This window comes from Lissotriton vulgaris, chromosome 7 (assembly GCF_964263255.1).
Source record: "Lissotriton vulgaris chromosome 7, aLisVul1.2, whole genome shotgun sequence".
In the NCBI taxonomy this organism is placed as follows: Eukaryota; Metazoa; Chordata; class Amphibia; order Caudata; family Salamandridae; genus Lissotriton; species Lissotriton vulgaris.
Window position 1 is genome coordinate 1,644,144,286 of NC_141695.1, and position 13,441 is coordinate 1,644,157,726.

General features: G+C 41.7%; 1 protein-coding gene across 4 annotated transcripts in view; it reads left to right on the forward strand.

Moving 5' to 3' along the window:
* Positions 1-13,441, forward strand: part of STAU1 (staufen double-stranded RNA binding protein 1) — a 576,538-nt gene that overhangs the window by 397,885 nt on the left and 165,212 nt on the right. For all 4 annotated transcript variants that reach the window (XM_086932622.1, XM_086932620.1, XM_086932621.1 and 1 more), the window contains one exon: positions 11,882-12,004. In XM_086932622.1, coding sequence (XP_086788748.1) covers positions 11,882-12,004 — 123 coding nt within the window. The remainder of the gene's footprint in view (positions 1-11,881; positions 12,005-13,441) is intronic.

The following is a 13,441-nucleotide window of genomic DNA, read 5'->3' on the forward strand; positions in this document are numbered from 1 at the left end:
CCAAAATTCTAGCGAAACTGTTGGCCAACAGGCTGATGCCTCACCTCACGCGGTTGATCCATCCGGACCAGTCGAGCTTTATGCCGCACAGGAGTACAGCGCTCAATCTCCGTAGACTACATGGAGCATTGGCACGAGCCCTGTCTCTGACGAAACCGGCGGCTATTCTGTTGTTAGATGCCAGGATGGCGTTTGACATGATGGAATGGCAATATCTTTTTGCAGTCCTGGACCACATGGGCTTCGGTCCCAGGTTTATCTCTTGGATTCGGCTCCTGTACGCAGATCCAGTGGCACATGTGGCGGCAAACGGCCATATCTCCCGAGACATTTCCTTAGCTAGGGGAACTCGGCAGGGATGCCCACTCTCGCCTTTGTTATTTGCTTTAGTCCTAGAGCCGCTGGCCACCGTTCTTAAACCATCTCAACTGTTGAAAGGGATACAGTGGGGGGACAACTGGGAAGACAGAGTCTCCTTATATGCAGACGATATGTTGATCTACCTGTCGGACCCTGAGAGGGGTATCCCGGTATTATTGGTGCTGTGTGATCAACATGGTTACGCCTCTGGCTACAAGATCAACTGGACAAATTCGGTCATCTATGTGCTTAGGGCCCCCTCTCCGAGCCTTCCTGCCGGTTGCTCATTGACAGTGGCGGACGCCTCCTTCAAATATTTAGGGATTCACGTTACTCGCGATGATAAGGCCTTTCATGAACTAAATCTATTACCGCCGCTCGCTCGGCTGCAAGCAGACGCGAGACACTGGAAGACACTTCCGCTGACACTTCTGGGGAGGGCGGTGTGGTGTTCTTGAATAAGTTGACAGAAGATTAAAGGTGATTCAAGAGCTTAGTTTATTTGCCTCATCCATGAACAGCTTCTGGAAGTAACTGACACCAACATTACTAACATTCCTATTCTAAGAGCTATCAAAACATTCCTATTCTAAGAATGGAAACCAGAAGAGGGAAAGCATTCTTAAAGAGACAGAGTGAATACATGTGAGTTACAACATCACACATCTCCCTCCTTTACAACAACTTAGCAAGATATAAAAAGAAGGAAAGATAAGTATAAAAAGAACAAACAGTAAAAGCGAGATTAATCTTGCTTACACATAATCTTTCATATACATGGGAGCACTGCGTAATCTCTGACTCCTCCCACGATTATCAGATGACAAATTTGAACAGGATGAAGAAGGATTAATAGTACCACAAAAGTTGGATTCAGAATCATCGTTAGCACGAGAGGTGTTCTCAGACTTGACCACCACAACTCGACTTTTGTTCCAAATCCTCCCATCCTGTGTTTTAATTGCATTGCCAAAAACTTTAATGACAGGTCTAACATTGGTGTATTTTGACCAAGACCTTCTCCCTACGGGTGCCTTTATCTTCACAAGATCACCAACCTTTACCTCATGGAATTTTACACATTTAATTTTGTCAAAATATGTTTTCCTGCAAGTTTGCTTCTCAATTTCTCTCTCTCTCCATGCCCCAACACGATTATCAACAAACCCCTTCTTCAGATTCATCCAACCTGGGCACCACATAGTGTTCGGAACTCTACCCCTGAACAGTTCAAAAGGAGATTTTCCAGTGGTTGAATGAGGGGAGCAACGATATGCATCAATTCTTTCCCTCAGTGCCTCCTTCCAATTCAAGCCACTAGCTCTAGCTAGCTGAATGCACTCCTTTAAGGTGCGGTTGACCCTCTCAACGGCACCATTTGTCTCGGGATGATATAAAGATGAACGTTTATGTACTATTCCACATTTGTTAAGATAATCCTCAAACATGGTAGAGCAAAATTGCGGACCATTGTCTGATAAAATGCTATTTGGAAAACTTTCCCTCATAAATATGTCAGATAAAAATTTAATAATAGAACCGGACGTAATGTCACTTACTGCAGTTACCTCTATCCAACGTGAATATAAATCAATCAAGACAATCAAGAAAGGTGTGTCAGATACACCTGTGAGGGGACCCAAAATGTCAATGGCTAATTCATCCCAAGGATGATTGGGCAAATCTCTACATACCATAGGCATTTGTCTGACTTTTAGAATCTTGTCACTTGCACAGCATTCAACACAGTCCCTAACCATCCGCTCTATCTCTAAATCCATCCCAGGCCACCAGAATTGAGTACGTATCATCTCCTTGGTTTTCACGATGCCTAAGTGACCGGAGTGTGCATGTAACAACAACCTTTTCCTTAAAGAAGAGGGAGGAATAAGTCTTAATCCACGAGTTAACATGTCCTCAGAAATGGATAATTCCTGAGAGACTAACGACCAAGGTTTGTCTAGACGTTTATTGTCTTTCAACAATGACATTACTCTCACCAACTCTTCATCTTTCGATAATTCCTCTTTCCACTCATCCTTTCCTACTACTCCCTCTGTAACCTCACAAACATTGAGATGGTCATCTTCATCAATGTAATCTTCTTCACAACATAAATTATCACCCCTCACTAATCTAGAAAAACAATCCGCAGCTTTGTTTGAGACACCAGGTAAATATTGTACCTCAAAGTCAAATTCCTGCAAGGATATTATCCACCTTCTAATCCTTGAAGAGATAGAATCTAAACCCTTTTTACAGAAAACTTCTTTTAATGGTTTGTGATCAGATTTGACAATGAATCTAGTCCCCCACACCAAATTTTTAAATTTCTTAAGTGCCCAAAATATGGCCAAAGATTCCTTTTCAATAACGGAATAATTCAGTTCCGGACCACGGAGACACCTGGATGCGCAGGCAATTAGTGAATCATGACCATTTTTATTCTGTACCAAAACCGCTCCTAATCCCTTATCACTAGCATCTGTGAATATATACGTGGGTAAACCAGGAACAAACGCCTGTAGGCAAGGAGCTTTCTTTAATTCCTCCTTTATACCATCAAATTCTTTTTTACACTCCTCTGACCAAACAAATGTGACACTTTTCCCAGTGAGTCTCCTCATACTCTTTGTTTTGTCTGCAAAATGTACAATAAATTTCCCATAAAATTCTACCATCCCGAGGAAGGATAACAATTCATCTCTATTGACTGGTTCAGCCATGTTATCAATAGAAACAACCAAGTCAGACTTAGGAAAAACACCTTCACTTCTAATGCAGTGACCAAGATAATTCACTTCCTCCAACCCAAATTAGCATTTTTCCTTCTTGAGTGATAAACCAGAGTCAGACAACCTTTTCAGCACATCACACACACGTTCATTGTGTTCTTGCATGTTAGACCCATATATCAAAAGATCATCCTGGTAGCATTTTACTCCTTTTAACCCTTTAAGTATATGTGTCATGATTCTCTGAAATACAGAGGCCGCTGAAATTAATCCAAAAGGCATCCTTTTGAATTTAAAGGTACCCATGGGTGTTATAAAGGCGGTTAAATCTTGACAAGAGATATCCAATTCAACCTGGTGGTAGGCTGATGCCAAATCCAGGGTGGTAAAGTATTTGGCACCCTCTAATGTACCAACGATCTCGTCTATATTAGGTAAGGGAAATCTGTCTACTACCACCTCCTTATTTAACGCTCTTAAGTCAATACACAAACGAATCTCCCCAGTAGGCTTCTTCGCTACTACAATAGGAGCCAACCATTCTGTTGCTTCTACTGGTTCAATTATGCCATTTGCAATCAGTTTTTCAATCTCTACTTGAACTTTTACCTGTTCTGCAAGTGGAATCCTTCTTACCTTTGCTATAATAGGGATGGCATTTTTCTTAAGCTTTATACAATGTTTGTATCCTTTTAAACATCCTAGATTATCTTTAAATACAGCAGGAAATTTTTCTGCAAAAATTTCAGACAAGTTTTCTATTTCTAATATTTTTACCTGAGGTGAGGCATTCGGATCAAGAGTGACACCAAGATCACGTTGATCCCTCCAGCTAATTAATGCATCACCAACATTTGTTACATAAATCTTTCCTGGAATGATTCGGCAGCCCAATTCCATTGTGGCCATGAAATATCCTAAAATCTTAATTGGTTTGCTGCCATAACCTAGGGGTAAAGTATCACTCTTAAAAAGTTTTACATTTTTTCCAAAAGTCTTATGCATTAAATTTTCATCAATCATAGTAATCTGAGAACATGAATCAAATTTAAATTCAATCATGGCATCATCCACTTTGACTAAATGCGTGGGATGTTCTAGATGACCACTACTGATCTGGAAAGTCACAGTCTTGACCTGTGGTTGAGACCATCTCCTACTGGTATTATCCCTCTTGTTACCTTTTGTCCTACAACATTTTGAAAAATGACCCCTTCTTCCACATTCATTACAAATAGATTTCAATGCAGGACAGTTTGGTGAATTAGCTAGATGACCTGTATTACCACACCTGAAACAAGAAAACTTGTTAGACATGTTAAAACCTGGATTGAACCTATTCGTCCCATTGTCACTTTTCACACTGTCGACTTTTTCTTCCTTTTTTACTTGACAAACAACTTCTTCGACTTTGGATTCCGTTTTCTTCTCAGATTCCACTGTCTTTTCTTTTTCTCCTTTTAGTTCATCTACACATTTCGTCATGTGTTCTACCTGCTTCGCTATTACCAGAACTTCCTCTAATGGTGGTTCATCCTTTAGCCATAGTTCTTTCCGAATGTTATCATGAGCACATTTTAATACAAACTGATCCCTTATCCTTTCCTCCAATGTTTGACCAAACTTGCAGGAAGAAGCTAACTTTCTTAAAGCAGATACATAGTCTTCGACAGACTCATCTCTTTTTTGACCTCTTAATCCAAAATGATACCTCTCCATTATCGTGCTCAACCTAGGAAGATAATGACGATCTAACTGTTCTATGGCTATTTCATATTCATTTAAATTCCTCTGCTCCGCTGCAGTGAGTTCAGGTAAATGTTCCAGTACATCTTGGCCTTCTCCTCCTAAACAGTGTAATAATAAAGAGTGTTTTCTTTCAGCACTTAAGTTTGTGCCACACACCCTTGCATAGTTAGCAAATATTTTCTTCCATTTTTGCCATTTCACATTTGGTTCCCCTGGACTTATTAAAAAGAATGCAGGTTGTGTCACGTTTTGCATTTTTCTTTCTCTTTATTTTTTTTTTTTTTTTTTTTATTCCTTAAGAATTCTGCTTGAGTAACTAATTTTCATTAAAGTAATTCTTCTTTACCCTGAGTATTTTCACTTAACAATGTCCTATTTATTTCCATTCTTTATTAAAACAATTGCTCTTTTTATTGTGTATTGTCATTTAACAATGGTCTGATCACTTCCAGTATTCTTTCCTTTTTTTTTTATGTCATAAAGGAGCAGAAGATAAATGTTGTACTCTTTAGCCCCTTCTTTGAACAATGCTTTGTTCCTTTTCGAATCTAAAGAACAGAACGTTCAGCTGATGTTCTTTTTTCCTTCTAGCTGCTTTATGCGTCAATGTTTTGTTCCTTTTCGAATCTAAAGAACAGAACGTTCAGCTAATGTTCTTTTCTCCTTTTAGCTGCTTTATGCGTCAGTGAAACGCAAGGAAAGAATGAAGCGCCGCGTCTATTTGTTTAACAGCGTGAGCCATGAGTCAGTGACACGCAGCGTGCGTGAAGGTGAAACGCACCACGTATTTTAAACTCAGACGCGTTCTATCGCACGAGCAGCGCGAGCGTCTTTCAACTGTTATTGTCCACGAGCGCGTTAATTATTTTCCCTTCTCTTTTTTTTTTTTAAGTCCCTTTCGATTAATTATCCTCCCGCTATCTCCTCACCGCACAAAGAGGTCTTTTCTTCGTTTTCGGTCTGCCGCTGGGAAGACAACACTTCCTTCTTTTATTCTGCCGCTGGAGAGGAAAATCGATATTGGGACAGCTGCATGTTGAGGCGTGTCGAGGTAAGGATCGTCGCCAATTTAAATGTGGTGTTCTTGAATAAGTTGACAGAAGATTAAAGGTGATTCAAGAGCTTAGTTTATTTGCCTCATCCATGAACAGCTTCTGGAAGTAACTGACACCAACATTACTAACATTCCTATTCTAAGAGCTATCAAAACATTCCTATTCTAAGAATGGAAACCAGAAGAGGGAAAGCATTCTTAAAGAGACAGAGTGAATACATGTGAGTTACAACATCACAGGCGGCCCTGTTCAAAATGATGGCGCTGCCTCGTTTCCTGTATGTGTTGGAAAATACGCCGGTTTTGGTGCCGCCCTCCTATTTCCACAGAGTGACATCGGTGGTAACTGGACTGTTGTGGGGGGACCGTCCGGCTCGTGTGGCACACATGAAGCTTGTCAGGGACTGGTACGATGGTGGGATAGCCCTGCCAAATGTACAATTATACTACTGGGCGGCACACCTGAAGGTTATCAACCAGTGGCTGCATGCCCCGCAGGACGACTCAGCCTATCTTGCTGATAGAGCACAGTTGGGTACACACAGTTTATTGGCCCCGCTGTACAACAAGGGCCTTGTAGCGAAGCTCATGGGACCCACTAGGCACACAGTGGCACTGTAGCATAAAGCTCAAGCGAAACTAAAATGGGGGGGGGGGTGTCATAACAAAACTTACACCTCTGTGGGACACCAAGTCATTGGGACAATTGAGACATAATAAAAAGGGTTCACACAGTGGGATAACATTGGCATCTCCACGGTAGGAGACATGTGGACGAGAGATGGGGTAGTCCCCTTTGAGCAGCTGCAGCAACAGTATAACCTGGGCGTCAACGAGACCTGCTGATCTATCCAAATAAGGCACGCACTGATGACAGCGATTGAGGCAGGTACGGAGGTCCCGGACTCTTCTCCGTTGGAAGATCGCCTACTTACGGACTATATACAGACTAGCGCCACTTCCCTCACGTACCGGAAACTACTGAATAATCTGCCGGACCCCTTGCAGAAATTGAAGGAAAAATGGGAGAGTGAGTTAGCGGAGATGGACGAGACCGACTGGAACGCTGCGATGGCGTCCCCAAGGGAGGCCGGCATCTCAGCACGATTTCGGCTGGTGCAGTTAAAGATACTGCACCGGGTTTACTATACGAGGATCGCATTGCACACATTCCACAGGGCTGACCATCCATTTTGCCTCAGGGGCTGTGGAGGGGAAGGTACACTGCTGCATACACTTTGGGAGTGCCCGAGGATTGCTGAATACTGGCGACAGATACTGCGTACGATTTCACAGACTCTAGAAGTCTCCATTACACCTGATCCACGAGTGCTTATTGAACATATGGGGGCCTAATGATCTGACGCGCCAGGGACAGCAATGGGCCATTATAGGCATTATGGTAGCCGAGCGTGATATAGCACAAAAGTGGGGTGCGGCCGAGGTACCGACCCTGGCGCAGTGGTGTAGAAATATGGATATGTTATTGGTTATTGAGTGAGCAGTATACCAACAGAGGGTCAATCCTCAAATGCAATAAGGTCTGGCTGCTGTGGAGTAGCTATCGGGGGATTTGTGTGAACCGTTGCCGGAAGAGGACTTGGACAGCTCAGAAGATGAGGAAGAGGGGGACTAGAGGTCCGAGCTGAGGGGTAGCAGGAAGGGTAGGGTAGTACCACGGGGAGAGACCTAAAGCTCGATTGACCTCGAGGGACCCTGAGGCTGGGGGAGGTAAAGGAAGTGCCAGGAGTGATGTGCTGTTGTAGAAACTAGAATGTGGAGTGTTGAGATATATGTTGAATATTTGATCTATTGAGTCCCAAGTTGAGTTAAGTTTATAAAATATAAAAGTAAGATGAACGTTGATAATTTCAATACGTATTGTCAGGCTTTCTGCTGCTTGATTAGTAAATTGCTGCCGAACTGTACATGGTCAAAAGAACAGATGTATCATTTCTATGTAAGTGCTGAATAAGTGGCAGCCGGCCTCCGGGTTGTAGGCAAATGCTGTGTAAAATGAGCAGATATAAATAAAATCTTACGTTAAAAAAAAAAAACTATAGCAAGTTCCTGTGTTTTTTTTTTTTTTTTAGCATAAACAGAGTTTGATGAAAGGTTTCCTGGGCGATCGGGTTCTCCTTAACCAGAACATTTTTATGGGAAACCAAATGTTCCCTTTGACAATCTCAAGTGAATTAATTGAGCTCAGAGCCTAGCTAGTGAGCCTGGTGGAGAAAGGCCATATGCATGCTGAACATACTGTGGGGATGGACATAATGCAACTTGGCAAAGGCATCCATAATCTGCTGGGCACAGCCGAAGCCTCTATCTAGCTCGTACAGTGGATTGATGTGCTGAGTTAAGGGCCCAGCCAGTGGCAAGGTCTTGCCCATCAACTTTCGGCACAGTGGCATATTAATCTCAAGGGAGTCTGGGTGGCTCAGAAGGGCTTAGAGGTTTCAGTGATATTATGAAGCGTATGGTAATGTGGTATGGTGTTTCGCCAGTAATTTCATCAATGCTATTTGGGATATCTGTGCCATTTTTGACACCATAACAAACCCGCTGGGATGTGGAGAAGTTATGGTGGTTAGTTTATAGAAACTCTAAAATGTATGTTTTTAGGTTTTGGAATGCGTGTTTCAAAGTTTGTGCTACATAAATTTCATATATATATATATTTACAAAAGCCCCGGAGCACTTTACAAATGTAGGGAGATGAAAAGTCAGTGATGTGGTAATTACACTACTTGACATTGTAGTTGCCGTATTACTCAGATTTTCATTTTCTGGGCATGAACTGGGTATAACTTTTGGAAATTGCATTTATTGCAAATGTTGTGTACTTGTTTAGAGTAGGGAATCCCAGTAGTTTGCTAGTTTGGTACAGTTAACTTTTTCTGTAATAGAACGCAATTCATGACTCGTAATTTAAGCTTTCTTTATTTCAATTGAGGTCTCACTCCAGGGTCAGGACATCTTTCCTAACTGCTATCAATTTATTATGAAAAGATAGTTTTTCTCCACCCCATAGTCACTTTCCATTACCTTTGAGGTGGAGGCTTCACCTCTAAGTAGTACTGCAAATGGCATACTAATGCCTGACAAATTAGGTTAAGCACCAGAGTGTCAGGATAATTTCAAAGGGTAGACTAGTAAACTTCCAGACCCAATTGTTGGAGACCTACTCGAGAACCCACCCTTCTGTTCGAGAAGTACGTAGACTGAAATGGAAACTGACATGTAAGCGTCCTCCAGCTTTCTTGCTAACTAGCCTACTGTTCTCTAGAACGCCTTGAAGAAGAGTGCTACTGTGCATTTTAGGGGTCCAGTCATTGAATTTATCACAATACTTTGACCAAAAAGTTTGCTGAAATCTGTGACCATCCACTTTTTTAATGGACGGGAAAATATCTGCCAAGGGAAATGTGTATGGACCAGAGTTCTGTAAAGTTCTGTTAGTAAACTTGGACCATCTGCATCATCCATGATTTTCACACGTGTGTCTCCCACAAGAGAAAGACATATGCTGTTCTCTTTATAGTTAGAAATAAAGTTGGGCATATTCCGTTTCATGTCTTGAATTTTCATCATCCTCCAGTTAGTAGCTGGCACATGGAGTTCTGCACATATCTTTTTCAGCCTGTTCTGCGTGTACTGAACTGCAGAATAGTCAATTCTCTAGGAGATGGGGGATTGATGTCATTTGATTCAAACCTAGTCTGTTTTTGCTTTTGCCTGTTTGATTTGAGTAAGTACCCCTGTGCACATAGTCTAAACCTCTAAATTTTATTACTCGAAAACCCGAGCAGAATCATTCTGTTGATCTTTGCCCGACATTTATTCTTCCTCCGAAGAGGAGAAGGTCCTGGTTTGGGACGTATATGCCTGACCAACCTTCATTTCCATCTGCACTCACACTATAATTGCTAAATTCACAGTATAATCGCTTCACACGACAAAGGAATCTTACTCCACTTTCCTGACTTCTAACAATATTCCCAATGGAATGATCTTGCTAATGTGAAAAAGATTGTGCTCCTACCACATTACCGGGGTTTGTTTTTATTTAAATTACCCTTTTGTATTGTAATAACTTTGTGTTCGAGGCATATGAGCTGCAGATAGTACACTTTTGCATAGATCGCCATCTGGTGTTGGGCTCGGATGCTTACACCTTGTTGTTGTCTTGGAAGAAGTCTTCTGTAGTCACGATTGGTGACCCCTCCCTTGGACGATAGTGCGCATGGGCATCGACTTCATCTTCAGATTGTGTTTTTCCGCCATCGGCTTCGGATGTAACTTTTGCTCTCTGGTTCGGCACCATATTCTCCAAACCTTTTCAATGTGCAAACCATCATAAACTCGACTGTATTGTTTTCGATCGCGTGATCTTCAACGCGCTCCTCCATTCCGGCGTTGACGCGGGCGGCTAGGCCTATCGACACCGTTCGGCCTACGGCTCATGAAAAGGACTCCATTTAAAAAATGCCCCAGTGTAGAGCTAAATTTCCACACAGTGACCACCAAAAGGTCTGTAACCTGTGTCTCTCGCCCGAGCACGACGAGAATAGTATTGTAATAACAATGTCTGTTTTTCAAAACTAGTTGGTGAGGCATTTTCATAATAGGCAGCCTCAGATGTGCTAAACAGTGACATACACACTGATTACATTTTCTGCACTCAATGGATTGAGCACTGACCTTTTGTGCTGCCCCTGCTAGCAGCACAAATTGGAATCTATTGACTGCGATGGGGGATCAATCTCATGCCATTATCATCTGGGTGAGGAGAGGCTGCCTCATCCAAAACCCACATTCACTTGTTCAGAGATGCAGAGCGCTCTCTGATACTCATGATCCAGTTAATCATGGCTCACCCAGGGATCTGGGCTCTTGCACCTATCTGAATATTGTATACCTCCTTATTTGCAGCCTGCTTGTGTGAAAAGACTGCCCACTGCAGAGTGGAACTAGAAATCTGCCTGCTTTCTAATTGCTGCTTGCTGAAACCCAAATTAAGGTTGGCAAATACCCACTAAAAGTTGAGGAGGGGAGTTGATGAGTGTTAACAGCCGAGAAAAAGTAATTTGAAAGACTCCATAAGTAATGCCCTCAAAGACATGCTCATTGGTTGGATTCTTCACTTATGTAAATTTTGCTGCCAAACTTTACTTTAATATTTTTTTTCCTGGGCAGCCTAGTTTTGAAGGTGTGGTATTATTGTGTTATTTCCAGCTATCGGGAACAATTATAATGGAGTATAAAACTTCAGAAGATTGCTTCCATAGTCATGATCTGAGGTTACCAATGCTTTAATCCAGATTTGGTAGGTAGATGGTGATGTGGCTGTTGTAGATTTGGAAATGGAGATATCAAGCTGCTAGGGGGAGTTTTGAATTGTGCTGTCAGCTGAACAATAAGGTGGATGTGAAGGTGAAGAGAGAAGAATTTTACCTGGGTGCAAAACTGAAGAAATAGATTATCACTCTCCGGTTTATTAGGCATTCGCATTTGTGTTGTTAGCCACTAGTAGGTGGTTTAGAGACAGTTGATTATGGGCACTGTTAAGGAGTCCTGGTAGCAGAATTGCCAGCAAAGGCTTTGTGTTTGGTGATCAGTTATGAAGAAACAGTGCTAAGGTAACACATTCATTTTGTTAATAACGTAAGTGTGGTTTGACTGTTGGAGTTCTTTATATTTTATACAACTTCTTTGAATGCTTTGTGAAAAAAGGGATTTAAAAACAAAAATCTGCTGTTTATAAAATTCCTGTTCTACCATATGAAAAACGAAACCATAGGGATGTACCACTTTAGCTGGTTTCTAGTGAGAAACGGGGAATTGAGTTACTGTGCCTTTCTCCAACATAGGAAAAAGTCATGAACATTGGCATGAATCAAGCCAAAGTTAATCTTCACTGCTCATTTTATAATCATTTTTTACTATCCCTTTTGTAAGATGTCTGCTTTCTTTTTTTAAGGTTGAATATAAAGATTTTCCAAAAAACAACAAAAATGAATTTGTTTCACTTATAAACTGTTCCTCTCAGCCGCCACTTATCAGCCATGGGATTGGGAAGGATGTTGAATCTTGCCATGATATGGTAAGAAAAATATTTATGGTCTAATCTTCTGAGATGCTGACTTGTCCTTTTGTTCTTTCCCTTGTTGGTATGATAACATTTTTGTCCAGTTTGTCTACTTAGCAAATGCTTGATTTGTAAAAGTAAAAATAACAAAATAAGCTTTTGCTGTATATAGTAGGCAGTGTTGTTTTATTGGAAGTAGCATGTTTACATTATCTCTTTGTTCTTCTTTTACCAGTAAATCTTAAAGTATGTAGATTGAGTACCAAACTATTACCTACTCTGCCTTCCAACCGATCTTCATGGGAAGTGTCACTCCTCTTTTCCTGGACATTCCTTGTCAATCCTTTGGCACACCTCCTTGCTTGTTCCATGAACACAGCTGGTGTAAGCATCCTCTCCAATATATTGGTTAAGGATCTCATCTGATGAGAAATCAAAAGTACCTCTCTCCACTTTCAATTTGCACATTTGAAATTCCAGTGCTGTGAGTTGACGAGACAGTACTACTTTAACCCCCTCAGTATTTTTGACACACACTACACTAATCACCACCTTGAACGCATCCCATTCAGTGGCAGTGTCTTAGCCTGTACTTTAATTCTCTAACAAGTAATGAGTAATATGTTCGCCAAGCTTTGCCTTAAATGGGGCATCTAGAAGTGCATCTACTGCACCACTGGAAGAGGTCTGAGGCACTCCAAACACCATCTATAACAGACTATGGTTGGATAGTGTCCTACTAAGGTACTCTGCTTCATTGACATCTGGCCCCGTCCCAAGTCTGAGCAGAAACGTATTCATTCTAGTATAAATATTATGCACACCTGAATAGCATGAATACTCCCTACCCTCGGGTTGGAGTTCTCTTCAAGCATCTGTTAACTGCCAGTATCGAAGCTAGGGTGCAAACTACCCGGATTACCTTATTATCCCCGCCCCCATAGACATGCCCTGCCAATGGTATCCCCTAATTTCTGGTCTAAAGAGGTCAAAAATTGCATCTGATTAGCATTGGGGTCATAAATACTTGCCTTGATTCCCCTTGCGGATGATGCTTTTCCCCTCTTCATCTACTGATGCTTTGCATAACCTTTAGAGCACTCCCGTGCTATCCAAACTCATGCCCCCTATGAATATGCAGAATACACCGTACTCACCAGTTGACCTCTTCTCCTCCTCTGAAAAGTTTTTCTATCTTAGTGAGGTGGTCTCCTGCAGACTTACTATGTCTACCATACACCTCAAATTGAACAGGACGTTCAGCCATTTAACAGGCATTCCCAGCCCCCTGACATTCCAAATTAAGATTTTATGCACTCTGCATGAACATGTGAAGTAACTAAGTCAATATAATCTAACAGCCCTTATAACAATATATCCCACACATATATCCCCACGTGCGCAGCCCAGAAAAGGCAGGACTGCTCATCAACCTATCTGATCCTACTACAT